The 18151-nt window shown below is 42.5% G+C and overlaps 2 protein-coding genes across 2 annotated transcripts; one reads left to right on the plus strand and one right to left on the minus strand.

Annotated features, from left to right (window-relative positions):
* Nucleotides 1-416: 416 nt before the first annotated feature.
* Nucleotides 417-11875, plus strand: LOC103153321 (rho GDP-dissociation inhibitor 1-like). The gene is made up of 6 exons (XM_007574201.2): nucleotides 417-523; nucleotides 7743-7943; nucleotides 8993-9076; nucleotides 9483-9559; nucleotides 9683-9746; nucleotides 10386-11875. The coding sequence occupies exons 2-6, from the start codon at nucleotides 7754-7756 to the stop codon at nucleotides 10586-10588; spliced, it is 618 nt and encodes a 205-aa protein (XP_007574263.1). The 5' UTR covers nucleotides 417-523; nucleotides 7743-7753; the 3' UTR covers nucleotides 10589-11875.
* Nucleotides 11297-15293, minus strand: LOC103153345 (cerebellar degeneration-related protein 2-like; the record flags this gene model as incomplete). The annotated part of the gene is made up of 3 exons (XM_007574229.1): nucleotides 11297-13860; nucleotides 14512-14676; nucleotides 15076-15293. Coding segments are annotated over 3 exons (1308 nt in total), but the record flags the coding sequence as incomplete, so codon positions are not given.
* Nucleotides 15294-18151: the final 2858 nt, after the last annotated feature.

The following is an 18151-nucleotide window of genomic DNA, read 5'->3' on the forward strand; positions in this document are numbered from 1 at the left end:
ATGGCAGACCGCCCACGGTTCACAACGAGCCACTATGAGTTGCGCAACCAATTTTCTACTAGTTATATTTATGTCTACTTGACTATAAAGATATCGGTGTCTGGTTTAAATTCAGTTCATCTTCATCGCGCTGATCCTCCTTATTCAAATGAAGGGACTCCCAAGAGGCGCAATTCATTCAACAATCACCCTGCTTCGGGCACGTAAGATGTTGAGGCTTGTTTTTCTAAATGAATAAAATACAGGAAAGCTATGAATTTCGTGAATATTATAAGATGTGGCAAAAATCGTCTAATTGTAAGTTTAAACGTGTGACTCTTTATAGGTTTGACGCATTGTTTCATAAAATATAGTTGGTAAGAATTTTCAGTGGGAGATTTTCTCGTAGTTTTGTTTGCATGCTTTTATTTTGAAGGAGATTATGCGGAAATGGCAGTGAGTGGTCTGTTATTCAGATTTTCCTCCGCCGCGGCGCTTCACTCTCATTCACAGGAGACTGGCCCAGCCAACCACAAGTGAAACGGTAAGACTATACAGAAAACACCCTGCAGAGACTTTTATTGACTTAATTTAATGCGACCAACACTTAGCTGCTACTGCTAAATCTGTAATGTTTTTACTTCGGGACAGAATTATAATTTATTATTTTAACATTTTTGAACGGAACTAGTTGTTTGCTAAAACGAAAGTTTTCGTCGAAAAAATTGTAGTTTTTCGTCTCAAATTAAATTGACTTTATGTCAGTATCAGTGTTTCAAACTGTTATTATGAAGTTTATTAGTGACTCATTAAGTTATCCGCCCTGAACGGGGAACGTAGACGGTTCAGTTGTGAATTTCCGGGTGTAGGCGGTTAGGTAAGTGTGCCCTCTGAATACAATAAACTTATAATATAGCGCATGCATTAATCAGTGCAAGGTAAAAAGTGTAAATAAAGCGACTACATTAGTTTACTTTAAGAAAGAAATGCATATGTGACGCCGTTGACATGTGGCTGGCTTTACGAAGAACATTTGAACTCACTTCCTGGTACTCAGCCTTGTTTAAATTTGATTCAGTTCACACCTCAAACCTGCCTCCATTTTTGTTTTTTTGTTTTTTGTTTTTTATTTTGAAAGCCTCCTCAGTGAAGTGCTCAAGGCCAACTTGCTCAGATCAAATCGGTTTCAATCGACTTTTTTTTCCCTGATTTTGAGACTTTGTGTTTCACTGAATGGCTGCCGATAGATTTGTACAAAAGATCTCTGAAACCGTGAATCCTCCCTTTTCCTTCCTGTTGAGGAAATAACGGTCTTGGGTTCTTTTCAGCTCTACTGTAAGCTTCACATCTGTTTATATCTTTGGTTGTCCATAAACTTTTTAATTTTGACTTCCGCTCAGCTTGAAAATCTGCAAGCTTGCATGGCCGGATGTCTTACTGAGCGTTTCCTTTCCTCTCTGTTGTATGCTGATAGACCGAAGAAGGTTGAATTTAAGCAGGGGAAAAAAAAGCTTTGTATTTATAACAAAAATGTTTCAACTTCCTAGCAGCTCAATGTGAGGAATGCTAGGGTCAGAACCAAATTTGAAAAGTTTAAAACATTGACAGACTGATCTGGCTTTTCAAGACCAATATCAAAATCTAAAAAAGCCAATTCTGATTTCTTTTCCTAAAACACATGAGGTTAATAAAAAGAGATAATGTTGATGAATAAATATAACCTTGTATTGCTAGCCAAACCATTATCTGATTATTAATAAACTCAGGAATTTGTATGGTCTGTTGGTTCGTGTATTTGTAGAGTGAGAATGGTGAATTTTGATTAATGGAAGTAGATAAAGATCTGTTTTCTGGATTTTGACCTTCCAATTGAGGAAAATAAGTCCTTCTCAATTAATATTCTTCTGTAGGCTTAAAAAAAAATCTTTGTGTTGTAGGAAACATTTCCTCCCTCACCCTCTCGTGCCAGAGCAGCCCTCTTTAGTTGCCTCTCTAAACAATCATGTCAGTGACCTGTTTCTGTTCAGCCTCGCAGGGGAAGGTATACAGGTATGACGGCCTCCTCCGCATACAATGAAGCGTCTGTCCTTGTGTTAGGCCAGCTTGACAGCTAGAAAATGGTTTTCTTCTGTAGCTTTGGTAAACAGCCAAAATATGAAACAACCCCCCGCTCCCCACCACCAGTTGTGGGGTATTATGCAACAATTTTAAGTTGAGATAAGCCTCAGTATTCTTTACATATTTCATTTTTACATTAATTAATCGTTGTATGTCTCGTAGTTTGCACCTGAGCTCCCCTCTGCCCCCCATCCTCTCCCGGTTTCCTTTAGTTGCAGGCGCTATTCAGGATCTATTTATTCCTCTTTGTTCTGGACCTTCCCGGAATAGTTGTTTTGCATCTTTGGTTCCCACAGGCTGCTCTTTATGTGGACGTTTATTACCCGAAATTAATCAAATTCTTTCCTACAGATGTATGGCGGTTATCAAGCCACTTCAGACCTTCTCGTCCAAAAATACCCTGTCGCCTCTTTCTTCAACCCCCCTGGTCTTTTGGCGTTGAGTTCTTCTGCATTGCATCAGCTCTAAGCTCGCGCTGCAACACTTCCTCAAAGCTTTGGGCAATTTCTGCTCTATGTCCTCAACTTACTGGGAACTAACATAATTTAGTGTACTGGTGTAAGCATCAGTATCAGTGCTTTTTTTTTTTTGTTTTGTTTTGTTTTTTTTCTTTTTGCATTTGAAACGGCTTTTGTTGATTTTTAGCGTCTTTTAGAAGTACGAAGAAGATGAGCTGAGCTTCATCTCTGCGCTTCTGCGGTTTAATACACCAAAGGATGTGAATCATTGCGCTCCTCCTCATATGAAAAAGGAAGTTTGCAGTCACTTCTTGACAGCAGAAAATGGCCGCCGCTGCTGCGCTGCCTTGGCATGCAAGACTCTCTCTTTTTTTTTTTTTTTAAACGTGCATCGCTCGATTTTATCACCACCTTATCAAACGTCGAATTTTGGGTTTACCTAAACATGATTGCAGCCATGGCAGTATGCTTGCAAAAGCAATACAGCAGAAGCGTAATGAGGAACCATAGCTGCGCTTGTTAGAAAGGACGGGTCCAAAGGTCTTGGTTACACTCGGTGTTGCATGAAGAGACTTCAGCGCCAAGAGACCAAAAAGGATCAAAGCAGCTGCATGGCTCCGCTAAATGTCACAGCATACAGGTTCCCCAGTCACCATTAGTGCAACAGTACTCGTGTTCTTCTGTTGTCACTAAGGTGAATATGAGCTTTATTCCTTGTTGGAGCATTCCCATGTGTAAATTATGAGCTGGAGGACCAAAATGTCCGATTTCAAACTTTTCTTTTTCCCGTTGAGTCCCTTCCTGCCTGCTGAGTGCCTATTCAGTCATCTTGGACAAAACTCGCAACATTAGGTCTGCATCTGTGGCTGCTTTTATGTTACTGAGGGGTTGCTGTTGGGTTTAAAATTGCATCATTATATTTTTTTCTTCTTAACTGTTATGATAAAACAGTGTGGCAATACATCTGTTAAAGCATAAAAATAGATCCCCACAAACACATATGTTGCTCTAAAAAAAACAAAAAAGTTGGGTTAGAGCTTCAAAAATCCTTTATTATTCCTAAGAGAGAAATGAAATGTTGCAACTCATATTATCAAAGTTTCTTTGAAGAGTTGTTGTAGATTGCAATGGCTGTGGGCGGCAAGAATCTCCTGTAGCGGTCTGTGTTACAGCGGCTCTGAAAGAACAAAACCACCAAGTTAACGGCCGTGTTAAAGTCACAATGGTTTTGATTATTCTCACTGAGTTGGGGAAAATTGAGTGGTTATGTTGAACATAAAGTTTAACATTGAACACTTGTAAAGCAGAAGGTGCCATAGCTCGCTTTAAAGTTGTTCTTTCTTTCTTTCTTTCTTTCTTTCTCAATAACGTCTAAGCATCAAGAATCCAAAACTGAAACTGAAATGGAGATGCACCAGTCATTTGGTAAAAATCACAGATGGCTTTTGCCCTTAAATGTATCAAAACAAAAACTTAGAGCCATTTTCAGATTATAAACACACCACCCAACAGCACGAGGTTTGCTCCTCTAATTGAAATAAACGTAACAGAAGAATATATCTAATCCAGATATGATTGCCTGGGTGCATGATTTACTGTAACCTTGTAATTTAGTCTTATGTTTGATTTAAAACGAGCACCTCCCTCAAAGAACCTGCAGTCGATGGTGTTTTCTGTCACATGGAACAACTGAACCGACGGGGCAGACTTCCAAGAAAACACAGAAATCTGTACCGGGAAGGAAGAGCTCGAGCGGTGCATCTCAACTCTTACTACAGTTACTATTTCAGCTTCATTTGCATATTTCTGTTGTTGCTTCCTGGCCAGTCTGTCTCTGACCTTTTAATGGAAAGCGTGAACATAAACACCCAACCCCGCCAGACTTGTTTGTGGATGGAGCTCTGAAATCTTGCCTGACCGGCTTTTGTGTTTTAGCTTTACTTCAAACATTTTGTAAATGACGGTGAATAAGGAAGAGATTAAATTGCATGTTGTATACTCACAATAAATCAGAAGCAGCGTTAAAAAGGTAGCAGGTCATAAAACTGGAGGCAATTTGATGATTTTATTAAAGGAGAATAACATGTTTATGATCGCTGCTCAGCCCTGTGAAAACTGAACTTTCTCAAACGGTAGTGCTTGATTAGTTTGGGTATCGATGTAATACCTCGCATCAGCAACATGGACGCTACAGCCACGCAGGGGGGGAGACTGTGTCTCAGGTGACGGTCAAAGCAGTTTGTCCACAAAAGGACAGAAAGGACAGCTGACCCACTTGCTAACAATTCTCCCTTAATCAGCAAAATTCTACTTTGCAGGGAAAAAAGAAAAAACAAAAACGCCTTCTCAGCCATAACTCAACGTCTCGAGAGCCTCCGCGTCGTTCCTAAGGAACGGGCCTAATCTCCCGCCTGAGCCGCTGCCAAGTCTGGAGTGTTTGTAACTTTCTGCTGCTTGCTCAGTCCGCTCAGGCAAACAGTTTATCCAGGCTGCGGAGCTGTTCAGGTGGCGGCCGAGACTCCCAAGTTCAGCAGAACGTTCAGTCCCATGACCGCAAGGGCTTATTCCCAGCAGGCCCAACAATGACAGGGCCTCTTTCTGGCAACTTTACCCACAGCTCGCATTGTTGGAGACTGGAGAGAGAGGGAGATAGAGAAAAAAAATGGCTGTCATTGTAAAGGTGATGATGTCAGCATTGTTTGACTGTTATATGGAGCATGTGGACCTTTTTAAATGACTAAACCAGAAATGCCACATTTGATTAAGAAGGCATCTCTAAGTAATGTGATATATTGTCATCATTGCATAACACTTTAGAAACAATTGGCTCAACACACTGCATAAATCAATGCAGTGTTCATCAGGCTGATTCATGTTTAACAAAACCCAGTCATTTATGGGTATTTTAATTTTTTAAAAAAAAAAAAGGTATTTAAATATAAACACTAGCTAAATTCAGTTTTATTTTTGTAATTTCCAGTCATACATGTTACTACAGCTTATTTTAACTATATACTCGCCACCTGGTAAAGGCTGCCTGGTTAGCCATGCTAGCCGGCAGTCTACTGCTTTACAGATGAGCTCGTTTTAACTTTAAAATTTTGTAGTTTTTAGTCACTGCAATTTTTAAAAAGTGTGGTGGTTGCTGCTCTTTTAGTTTCCATTCTCTTGTCAAATTGTGCAATCAGTGAAAGTTTTCTGAGAACCAGTGTGCGGCTGCAGAGCACCTTCTGCTGCATCCCATTAAAAGGACCTTTTAAAAATGCAGTTTAAGCAGATTTGTATTTGCTCCTGCTTCTTGTTTTATCTCATCTGCCTGCGTTAATTTTAACAACAAAAAGAGAACATGACTGTCTTAAAATAAGTGCACAATTTGGGATCAGTGGTCACACAAACATCCAAGTTAAGATGGGGAAGTTCAAACCAAACTGCGCGACCTCTTCAGTAGTTTCCAGTAGAGCGTTGTGTGTCGCTGAGTTGACTGAGCACTTCCTGCTGTGGGACAGCTTGGTATGCTGCTGCACTGCGTTGCTGCAAGACGAGTCAAGCAGAGGAAGCGAGAAAAGAGAAGAGAGAAGAAAAAAAAAGCCAGCAACCTGCTCCCCAAGCTCTTGAAGAACGAAAATTACAGCACCGCTGCCTTATCTGCTCCTGGTTTCCCTCCAAACAATCTCGCACCGCTGACCAGCCCAAACATGCACTCGCTTTCAAAGGAATTTTTGGACTTTTTTTTTTTTTGGGTGCGCCGAGGCCCTTAGTTGGGAAAACCGAGCTGCGTTCAGAGCTCCTAATCGCCACATGTGTGGAGGTTTGGACACAGATGAGCAGCAGCGTATTTGCTTTGGACTCCCAAGTGTTCTGCCTCCTCTGAACAGGTGCAGCTGGCCTCATCAGCTGGCATCAGTCACGATTGTTTGCCTTCTGAGAGTTTTAGGTCTGTTTGACTGTCTGTGTTTGACAAACAGCGCCTGGCATGTGAAACGGATTAACGAGAGTCATAAATTAGAGGGCGAAATGATTGTCTTCATAGGGGAAGAGTAATTTGTAACACGAGGAAACTGTTTGTCCTGACACCTTCCTCTTTCTCTTCAGAACAGTTCTGCTTCCAGCTTTACCAACATTCAGCACCAATCTCCTTCTCACCCATTTTATGTAATTAATGGAGTCGCAGATCTTTCTCGCTCTTGATCAACTCTTTATCCTTTGTTTTATTTTTTTTTCAAATCCTTGCTTGACTCGTGAAGCCGGGCCTTTTCAACATTGAATTTTTGGAAAAACGTCACTGAGGTGCTTGAGGGTGTTTTCTTGTTGGCTGAAAGGAGCCAGCAGGTAAATCTGCTGTAGGCTTCATATTGAGGGTCACTTCTTTAAATTAAGGAAATGTTTTTTTTTTTTTTTTACCACCCAAAAAATAAAAAATAAAACATTAAGCTGATTTGTGTGTTCCCATCTTCAGGTCTTAAACCAGAATAAGTCAAGAACCACATTATGGCTGCAGTGTAATCCAGCTGTTGTTTGCAGGTGTTGCTTGGCTCTCATTAAGTTTTGCTCTGCATGTGTTCACCAGCTGTTCTCATTAATTTTACTCCAACATTACCAGGGCTCTGCAACAAGATATGTACCGATCAAGTTTTCAGGTCAATACCGATTTCCGCTTTTCTTTGAGATCCTTGTATTTTGCACACAAGAGAAAATGCAGGCGCTGTTGCAGGATCTTTCGTAGAGCTAGTGGGTTATAATAATAAAAAAAGGAACTTTGAGGTCATTAATGCGTCAAACACATGTAATGACCTTTATTTGATTTTATCAAAGTGTAAAAGTTCATTAAAGTACCTTCTGCTTGTTAGTTGATGCCTTTATAGATGGAGAATGACGAGGTTTCTTTTTTTTTAATGCAACTTTATTAATTCTTTGTGATTGTTGCTAGTCTAAGTTATGCCATTTAAACCAACCTGACTATGACTAATTGTGCTTAGAAGTGTTTAAATTATGTTGTGCTTCATTGTGTAAACCTGCCTTTGTTTGTACATGAGCTTGTGTCCTCAGGTCAAAGTTCACAGAGGTTCCTCTCAGCAGCCATGACTCTTTGCCTCTTTGCTTCACTTGTAGTTTTCATTTAAAAAAATAAAAAGGAGCCCCTCCGTTTCCTCCATTTTTTTATCGTTCCCTCCCTCTCTGTCGCCACAGTCTAGCGCACCATGGCAGAGCAGGACCTCACACCGGAGCAGCTGAAAGAGATTGCCGCGGCCAACGAGGAGAAAGAATCGGACATAAACTACAAACCTCCCGCACAGAAGAGCTTACAGGAGATCCAGGAGCTGGACAAAGATGACGAGAGCCTGCGGAAGTACAAGGAGGCGCTGCTGGGCAAGGCTGCCGTGGTCGCAGGTTCGTGCCGACCCGACTCGTTTATCCGCTCCGTTTGGCCCGTCGGTTGTTTCCATCATCGAATGTCAGCTGTTTGTTGTGAAAACAGGGCAACTGAGATCGACATCCTCGCATACGAATATTTATCCCGCCTGACAGAGAGCAATGAGTCCCATCTACTTCATCATGCAAACATCCGAGTGTTGCAAAGGCTTTGCCAAGCCAAACAGCACCTCCATCTTCTTTTGCTTTGGGCTTAATGATGGGTTAATACCTCCATGTGTTGTAGGGCCTCCTCATATAAACAAAGATGGTTATACGAGATTAAACTGATGTCACATGTCAGAAGTTTCCATTTATCTCCGCATGCCATCACTACAGGCAGTTTTTGAATATGCCAAACTTTTACAGTGTTTTGGAAAAGTGTGCACCTTTTGAGCTCTTCACAGTGAAACAGCATTGCTCTTTTAGGCTTTATGTGATTGACCAGCACATGAGAGCTTTTCTAATAAAGATTGTTTGGCTTTTAATCCCCTTTTATTTGTTATTGTGAATTCCCCAGAGTAACCCGTCAAAGTCCAGGCGGAAATCCTTTTTAGAATTTGAGTGAAGAATTTAAAAAATGTTCACTCTTTCATTCCAATCTGGTTGAGCTACTTTGCAGCAAAGAAGAGGCAAAAATGTCTGTGCAGAGAGCAACCAGAAGTAACTTGGAGCTGTAATTACACCGCAAGGTGGTTCTAACAATTATTGATTTAGAGGGAATATAAATACACACCACATTTTCTGATTTTAATTTGTATTTATTGTTTTGTTTCACAATTATGTCCTAGTCTGTTGTTGTTCATCCTAACATTCCTCCCCCCCCCTCCCAAAAAAAAAAAAAACAAACTTCTGTGGAATTTATTTATTTTTTTGTGGCTGAAAAAGGAAACAGTCCTCAGGATGTGTCTGAAGAACAACAATGTGATGTCCAAATAATCAGCTGAAGGAAGATGTTGCCTAATGAGTGCTTTTAGAGGAAGAAAACGCACGGTGCCCATCATTTATTTAACTTTTCTCTTTACTAGATCCCACTGCACCAAATGTCCAGGTGACACGGATGACGCTGATGTGTGAAAATGCACCCGCTCCCTTGATCCTTGACCTGCAGGGTAAGTACTGTTCAGCTGCAGGTTTTAGAGGTCAAAGGGCAGGAGGAGGAGCATTACCGCTGTCCTCATACTGAAGGAAGTCCAATCACTGCAGACAGTAAGCAGTCCCTTCCCTCTGCGCAAATTTAGACGCTGCGTCATTAGCCTGCTAATTAGCAATGAGGAGATTCTTATGGAAGTGGGTTAATTAGCCACTTCCTGATGGCGCACTTTGTCCCCTCTCAGTGGTCAAAATGGGTATAACAAGGAAGGAAAACTGCTGCCTGTTTTTATTCACTGCGCCCCCTGGTGGACGGTGCACTCACCATCTCACGAAAACGAAGAATGTTTAAGACTGAAGCAAACAATTTGTTCCAAGTTTTTTTTATATCTAAAATAAATTTTTCTTTTATTTTCTACATTTCAGGAGACCTGGAGAACTTCAAGAAGCACCCATTCACACTGAAGGAGGGAGTTGAGTACAGAATAAAGATCAACTTCAAGGTAATGGTTCTCTCATTCTGTGCATCTCTGTTAGTCTAGAACAGCTGGATGTTTTGAAATTTATGGTGATTTTTTTTTTCTTTTAATGATTGCTGAAGGCATAATGCATGATGCTTTTTGCAGGTGAACAAAGAGATCGTTTCAGGTCTGAGATACAATCAGCAAACATTCAGGAAAGGAGTCAAAGGTAAAGATGTTTTGTGTTTTTTTTTTTATTCTAAATTGGTTGCAATTCGAAGTTAAAGCCACCAAAAACTCAGTGCAGGTGGAGAAATATCAGAATCCCTTATATAACATGCTTCCTGTTTCTATGAGTTTTAAAACAAAACATGTAGTTTTACCATTTGCTATATGAACCAGTCCCTTCTGCTTGCAGGCTTGGATGTAACGTATTTTCCAGAACATGTTTCCCCTTTTTTTCACAGTTTGATGAATGAAAAAAGTGAATGTGTTGGTTTCAATACCAGGAAACCAACACATTTCCCATCATTTCTAATAAAAATGGTCAGATGTGAAGCCAGACCAATGGCAGAAGTTTGTTAATGCCAAGAAAAACAGCGGGGTCAAAGTGCAACTTGCTAAGGGATGTTTGTCCAAACAAAGTTTCTGTTTTTGGATTGAATTACAGAAATGAACTTTTATGACTCACTTGTTCAGATGCATCTGTTTAGAGCAACTTATATCGGAAGGTGGGGATGTTTGGACTGTTTCTGAGCTGTCAGTATCTTATCTGGAGAAGGAAAGTGGTCAGAAGGATTCTCCTTTTCTAGATTCTGGATGTTCTGCTCATGCCACTGTCTCCTTTCCCTCCTTTTCTTGTCTGCAGTGGATAAGTCGGACTACATGGTGGGAAGCTATGGCCCGAGACCGGACGAGGAATACGAGTTCCTCACCACCCTGGAGGAAGCCCCCAAAGGGATGCTGGCCCGCGGCACTTACAACATCAAGTCCAAGTTCACAGACGACGACAAGTACGACCATCTCTCCTGGGAGTGGAGCCTCGCTATCAAGAAGGACTGGAAAGACTGATTTTTTTCCCGCTGCGTCTCGTTCACTTTCCTCCCCGCTCGGCGTTTTTCCAGCCTTTCCTCGTCTTGCTGTCATTCCAAGGATTTCTCTCCGCATTATGTCGTCTTAGGCTTCTGCTCTCTCCGTCCATCACAGCCCTCCCTTCCGCTCTCGCACCTTTTGTTTCTAGCTTTTAATCACGTCATTCATCATCATTCCCTCAATTGTAACAATTAATTCGTTTACACCCACCCTTTTCTGATAAAGTATTAAATCCTCAAAAATGGAGAAAGCAAACTGTGCACAATCCAGATTTTCAAGATGGTTTGTTATACAAGAGAAAACGGTGGAGGAAAAAAAAACCCATCAGTGTAGGATTTCCTCTCCCCCTGTACCACCAATTCTTTCTTTTCCTAACATTTTTCATTGTTCTGTGTAATCATCATGGTCTGCCTCGGGCAGCAGCACGCAGAACGCCTGCTAGCGCAGATTTAGCAATCACTGCTGGACGTAACTCTTGAACAGAGCCCAGCTAAAGCCTCTGAGCAGATTATACGTACTTGGGTCTCGTTAAAACTAGTTGGACTTCCAAATAGTTTGGATCTTGATATAATCTACTCGGAGAACAGGGGGAAACAGTTACCTCTAACCACCCCACAAGCCCCATTTAGCTTTAGCTGCCGCTCGTTCTCACCCTATCAGGTATTTTATTATTTTCCTTTTTTTTTCTTATTAGCATCTACGTGGCCTTAATAGCAGTTATGAAGATCTAGGAAAAAAAATTGTTGAGCCATTTGCCTTCTGAGTATGTGAGCCTGTTTTAACACATGGAATCAGAGCTAAGAGTTTGTCTTTGCTTCAGGTTTAATTACTCCAGTACACATTTTGTTGGATAACATTCATTTCTTCATTTTTCTTTGTAGTGGTCTGAAAATCTAAAACTGAACTCTAAGAGTCCCGATCGCTGTGTCTTCTATGCTGAATCGAATACAGGACGCGTTAAACCTTTCACTTTACGACGTGGAGATTATTTCTGCTGACTGTGCCTCCAGACCCATCGTCTCTCAATCAGTACCCAAACCTCAGCCTTTAAGCACGTTAGCGGTTGAACACACAGCTGGCCATGCTAGGTGTTTTCTCGTTTTATACACTCCATATGTAAATGAACGTCAGTTTGGCCTCGTTTAGCCTCGTGTGTCACGGGGCTGACGGTTCTTCTCGGTGAGGTGGGTTAAACTTATTGTGTGCTGTCTGTATTGCCTACAGTTTATGGATCTCTGGTGTTCAAATTAAAGTGTTCAGACTGGGCGTGTGTGTGTGTGTCGCTTGTTTTTGTTCAAACCGCAGAAGTTGCATTTAAATGATTTTAGATTATCATCCAGTACTTTGGTCTTAATTTGTGATTTACTGTGTAGATCTGATCAGAAATGGCGTGATTCTGAGATTTATGTTCTATTAAATGTCTGATTATAGAAAATCTGAAACATGAAAAAAAAAATTGGTGCACAAGTTTTATTTTTTTCTGTTTCTCTCTTCTAAACGCATTTTAAAATAATTAAATCATTGAAATCTTAATTGCTGAATGTATTAACATTTTTTTTTGTAAAGTGCATGATAGCATTGTTTTGGTTAGATGTTATGTAAAATAAACTGAACGTTGGTTTAGACTGGCCCTCCCAAAGCCCTGACCTCTATTGACCTTTTCAAAACTCCTTAAGAACAAAGTCCATGCCAAGAACGTAACAATGTAAATAAAAACTACCAACATTCCCAAGGAGTGGCTAAATATCCACCCAAAGCTTTTGTCTGAAGCTTGTTGATGGCAACAAAAACACAATTAAATTTACTGAGACTTTTTGAGGAGATATTAAAGAAGCTGTATGAATAATTATGGTCCTGCAGTGTGTGCAAGTAAACTTCAGATGTAATTTATTTGCCGACTCTCTGAATTCATCATATCCAGGAAAAGAAAATTAAATATAAAACATTAAGATTTGCTTTAGTTTTAAAGCTTGTGATTTTATTTATTCATTTTTTTAAGCATTTAGTGATGTTATAAACAAGTACATGCTGGAAATGTCCAAAGCCCCTCACGCTTTCTGCTTTAGGTTCATTTGGCTTATTATTGAAACAGTCAATCACTCCGACATCTCGATTACAGAAACAAAACAAAACCATCTTTACCTTCTGATCTCTGGCCTGTATAAGACGTCCTGCGCAGCAAAATAACGTTTGGCAGTTTTACATGAATAAGCAGCGTTTCCTATACTTCAGCAGCTGAACTGTGAGGTAATGCTTTGTAAATTAGCTTGAGCTTTTCTCAGTGCATTTAGGTTCTTCTTGTGGGGTTGAGGGGGGGAGTTCAGTTTTATTTGTGAGTCTTTCGGCTCTTCGGGGAGTTCATGTCCCTCTTGGTCTTCTGCAGCCGGGAGAAGATCTCCTTGAACAGCGCTTTGTACTCCGGCGTGTTCTGACTCAGCCGCTTGTCCACCTGCTCCACCTGCCTGCTGATGCCCTCCAGCGCCTCCGGGGTGGAGGGGGTCTGCGGAGGCGTCGGGGGGCCGACGGCGCCGGCCCCGGACGTGGAAGGCTCCGCTGAGCTCATGTTGTACTCCCTCACGGAGGGGTCTCTGGAGACGGGCCGCGACGTCTGCACCCCGGCGTGGCACAGCGTCTCCTCGTGGCGCCTGCACTTCCCCAGCAGCTCCTCGTACTTCTCCAGCAGGGCGTGGTATTGCTCGTCCACCTCCCGCAGGATGGACATGCCCCGTTTGCGGGTGCCGTTGCCCTGAAGCGGGTAGCCGCCCTGGCGCCGGCCGGACGCGGCCGAGATGGTGTTCAGGGCCGTGTCGCTGCAGCTCTTCCGCACCGGGCCTCCGCCTTGCTGCCCGGCTCCTCCCTCGGCTTCACCGCCCTCCTCCAGCCCGCCTTCCTCCTCCGGGGTGTCCGTCTCGGGGCCGTTGCCGAGCAGTGTCTCCAAGCCGTCCTCCATGTCCCCGATGAGGCACACCCTGGACTTCCGGAGCTGCTGCATCTCCAGCAGCTCTGCCTCGAGCTCCTGGACCCGCAGCTTGCAGCCCTCGGCGCCCAGCAGGCGCTGCTCCAGCTGCTCGAACTCCTGCAGCACCACGGCGCACTCCCGCTCCACGCTCTCCCGCTTCGACCGCTCCGAGGCCATGGCCGAGTGCAGGGAGGACACGATGTCTCTGAGGCGGTCGTTTTCCTCGTCCAGAGGCTGCCGCTCCACCAGGTCAACGCTGCCAGGGTTGGCCAAGAGGAACCCGTCCTCGTATCTAAAGAAAGCGTCACAGCACTGGCTTAGAAACAAATGCATGGGGTGCGCTTCGTTGTAATAAGCACACTCCATGCAAAGCTTATTAATGAGAACACCTTTTGTACCCAAAGGCCCCTCATGATGTACATTCACAATCTGGTTCTGCATCTGTTTAGGACCTGCGGGTTTACATGTCAATGTAGCTTTTTTGGTTTAAATGGTTCCTAAACTGTTTCATTTAATTTATTCTGACTACTTTATAATAGAGAGAATATAGTTTGAAATAATCAAAGAAAAATGATCTGTTTTTGTTCCCATAGAAAGTACTCCTGGCTCTGAGCTGGAGCGTTTAGTCAGTGTTCAAGCTTAGCAGTTCCTTTCTTAGATGCTTGTTATAAATGCGAGAAAAGTCAATACCTCGTTGCGTTCAGATGGGCTTCCTAAAAGACGGAGCAGTTTTTGCTAACCGAACGATCATCTGATTCGGATGCTATAATTTGATCTGCACGCAACTGCATTATATTGGCAGGAAGAGGATCGATTTGAACAAGGTTCCAGTAAACGGATATGACTTAAAGTTTGCCTTGTAAACTTCCTTTAGATGAAGTTTCTAGTGTCCTGCTGGGATAGAAATGAGGTGAACAGAAACTGCGGCGTGTGCTGCAGCAACCTGGGAGCAGTGCAGAGCTCCTTGAGGCAGGGGAACGAGTGGACCGTCTTGCGCCGCTCCTTCTTCTCTCTGCGCACCCTCAGCTCCTCCAGGGTCCGCAGCTCCTCCACCCGAGTCGTGAGACCGTCCACCTGACTCTGCAGGGTCTCCATGGTGCCCGTCAACCTGAGTGCACAAACACAACTCAGATTAATCTGCTCGGAAAGAACAAAGGCAGCTATTGTGGAGGGTGGGTGGGTTATAATTAGCCGTTGGCCCCAGTAACATGATTTGTAAATGTCTAATCTCCGATTAGAGAAAATTCTGAACATGTTACGAGCGGTTGCGCAAGAGGAACAGCAACAAAAAAACAACTTCCCCGATACCTGACATACCAGCCCTGTGTGGGTTAATGGCTCTCTGAAATCTCTAACGGGTTTATGAGCATGAGGGAAATCACTGCTGCTGCTTAAGTTCCCCGTTTTTCTACAACATTTCTGCATACTGCTTTGGAAAATAGCTGTCAAAACTCAGCATACGCCAATAACCGTCTCATTATGGGCTGTCGGATGGGTCGGCGGTCACCTGTCTATCTTCTGCTGCGAGGCCTTGCTCTCCAGCACCAGCTTCTCGTTGGTGATCTCCAGCTCTCGGGCCGTCACGTCCAGCTGCTCGTACACCTTGGCGTGCTGCTCGTTCATCTCCCTCAGCATTTCCAGCTGCTTGGACAGGTACTGTGAAGCGAAGCATGTTCGATGGCGTGAAGAGGTGGCGGGCAGCGATTTATAGAAGATGTCCGTCCAGAGAGGACATCAGGACATCGTCTCGCTCCAGTCTCATCGTGCATGTGTAACGCGACAAAACGCAAAGAACCATTTGGACGGCTCGAAGCAATCACAAAAATTTTGTCAGCAGGGTTCAAACCTAAGACCTTCTTGCTGAAAGGTAACGACCCAAAACCGCAACTAGAACTGACTAAATGATTCAAGTAAATTGGTGCAGTTAGAATGAGAACAAAAACTTGTNTTTTTTTTTTTTTAAACGTGCATCGCTCGATTTTATCACCACCTTATCAAACGTCGAATTTTGGGTTTACCTAAACATGATTGCAGCCATGGCAGTATGCTTGCAAAAGCAATACAGCAGAAGCGTAATGAGGAACCATAGCTGCGCTTGTTAGAAAGGACGGGTCCAAAGGTCTTGGTTACACTCGGTGTTGCATGAAGAGACTTCAGCGCCAAGAGACCAAAAAGGATCAAAGCAGCTGCATGGCTCCGCTAAATGTCACAGCATACAGGTTCCCCAGTCACCATTAGTGCAACAGTACTCGTGTTCTTCTGTTGTCACTAAGGTGAATATGAGCTTTATTCCTTGTTGGAGCATTCCCATGTGTAAATTATGAGCTGGAGGACCAAAATGTCCGATTTCAAACTTTTCTTTTTCCCGTTGAGTCCCTTCCTGCCTGCTGAGTGCATATTCAGTCATCTTGGACAAAACTCGCAACATTAGGTCTGCATCTGTGGCTGCTTTTATGTCAATGAGGGGTTGCTGTTGGGTTTAAAATTGCATCATTATATTTTTTTCTTCTTAACTGTTATGATAAAACAGTGTGGCAATACATCTGTTAAAGCATAAAAATAGATCCCCACAAACACATATGTTGCTCTAAAAAAAACAAAAAAGTTGGGTTAGAGCTTCAAAAATCCTTTATTATTCCTAAGAGAGAAATGAAATGTTGCAACTCATATTATCAAAGTTTCTTTGAAGAGTTGTTGTAGATTGCAATGGCTGTGGGCGGCAAGAATCTCCTGTAGCGGTCTGTGTTACAGCGGCTCTGAAAGAACAAAACCACCAAGTTAACGGCCGTGTTAAAGTCACAATGGTTTTGATTATTCTCACTGAGTTGGGGAAAATTGAGTGGTTATGTTGAACATAAAGTTTAACATTGAACACTTGTAAAGCAGAAGGTGCCATAGCTCGCTTTAAAGTTGTTCTTTCTTTCTTTCTTTCTTTCTTTCTCAATAACGTCTAAGCATCAAGAATCCAAAACTGAAACTGAAATGGAGATGCACCAGTCATTTGGTAAAAATCACAGATGGCTTTTGCCCTTAAATGTATCAAAACAAAAACTTAGAGCCATTTTCAGATTATAAACACACCACCCAACAGCACGAGGTTTGCTCCTCTAATTGAAATAAACGTAACAGAAGAATATATCTAATCCAGATATGATTGCCTGGGTGCATGATTTGCTGTAACCTTGTAATTTAGTCTTATGTTTGATTTAAAACGAGCACCTCCCTCAAAGAACCTGCAGTCGATGGTGTTTTCTGTCACATGGAACAACTGAACCGACGGGGCAGACTTCCAAGAAAACACAGAAATCTGTACCGGGAAGGAAGAGCTCGAGTGGTGCATCTCAACTCTTACTACAGTTACTATTTCAGCTTCATTTGCGTATTTTTGTTGTTGCTTCCTGGCCAGTCTGTCTCTGACCTTTTAATGGAAAGCGTGAACATAAACACCCAACCCCGCCAGACTTGTTTGTGGATGGAGCTCTGAAATCTTGCCTGACCGGGTTTTATGTTTTAGCTTCACTTCAAACATTTTGTAAATGACGGTGAATAAGGAAGAGATTAAATTGCATGTTGTATACTCACAATAAATCAGAAGCAGCGTTAAAAAGGTAGCAGGTCATAAAACTGGAGGCAATTTGATGATTTTATTAAAGGAGAATAACATGTTTATGATCGCTGCTCAGCCCTGTGAAAACTGAACTTTCTCAAACGGTAGTGCTTGATTAGTTTGGGTATCGATGTAATACCTCGCATCAGCAACATGGACGCTACAGCCACGCAGGGGGGGAGACTGTGTCTCAGGTGACGGTCAAAGCAGTTTGTCCACAAAAGGACAGAAAGGACAGCTGACCCACTTGCTAACAATTCTCCCTTAATCAGCAAAATTCTACTTTGCAGGGAAAAAAGAAAAAACAAAAACGCCTTCTCAGCCATAACTCAACGTCTCGAGAGCCTCCGCGTCGTTCCTAAGGAACGGGCCTAATCTCCCGCCTGAGCCGCTGCCAAGTCTGGAGTGTTTGTAACTTTCTGCTGCTTGCTCAGTCCGCTCAGGCAAACAGTTTATCCAGGCTGCGGAGCTGTTCAGGTGGCGGCCGAGACTCCCAAGTTCAGCAGAACGTTCAGTCCCATGACCGCAAGGGCTTATTCCCAGCAGGCCCAACAATGACAGGGCCTCTTTCTGGCAACTTTACCCACAGCTCGCATTGTTGGAGACTGGAGAGAGAGGGAGATAGAGAGAGAGAAAAAAATGGCTGTCATTGTAAAGGTGATGATGTCAGCATTGTTTGACTGTTATATGGAGCATGTGGGCCTTTTTAAATGACTAAACCAGCAATGCCACATTTGATTAAGAAGGCATCTCTAAGTAATGTGATATATTGTCATTATTGCATAACACTTTAGAAACAATTGGCTCAACACACTGCATAAATCAATGCAGTGTTCATCAGGCTGATTCATGTTTAACAAAACCCAGTCATTTATGGGTATTTTAATTTTTTAAAAAAAAAAAAGGTATTTAAATATAAACACTAGCTAAATTCAGTTTTATTTTTGTAATTTCCAGTCATACATGTTACTACAGC

Source organism: Poecilia formosa, unplaced genomic scaffold, assembly GCF_000485575.1.
Source record: "Poecilia formosa unplaced genomic scaffold, Poecilia_formosa-5.1.2 Scaffold346, whole genome shotgun sequence".
In the NCBI taxonomy this organism is placed as follows: domain Eukaryota; kingdom Metazoa; phylum Chordata; class Actinopteri; order Cyprinodontiformes; family Poeciliidae; genus Poecilia; species Poecilia formosa.

Coding starts and splice junctions, on each gene's coding strand:
- LOC103153321 (XM_007574201.2), top strand. CDS start 7,754: ATGGCAGAGCAGGACCTCACACCGGAGCAGCTGAAAGAGATTGCCGCG. Junction 9,077..9,482: donor CTTGATCCTTGACCTGCAGG/GTAAGTACTGTT, acceptor TCTACATTTCAG/GAGACCTGGAGAACTTCAAG. Junction 9,560..9,682: donor GAATAAAGATCAACTTCAAG/GTAATGGTTCTC, acceptor TGCTTTTTGCAG/GTGAACAAAGAGATCGTTTC.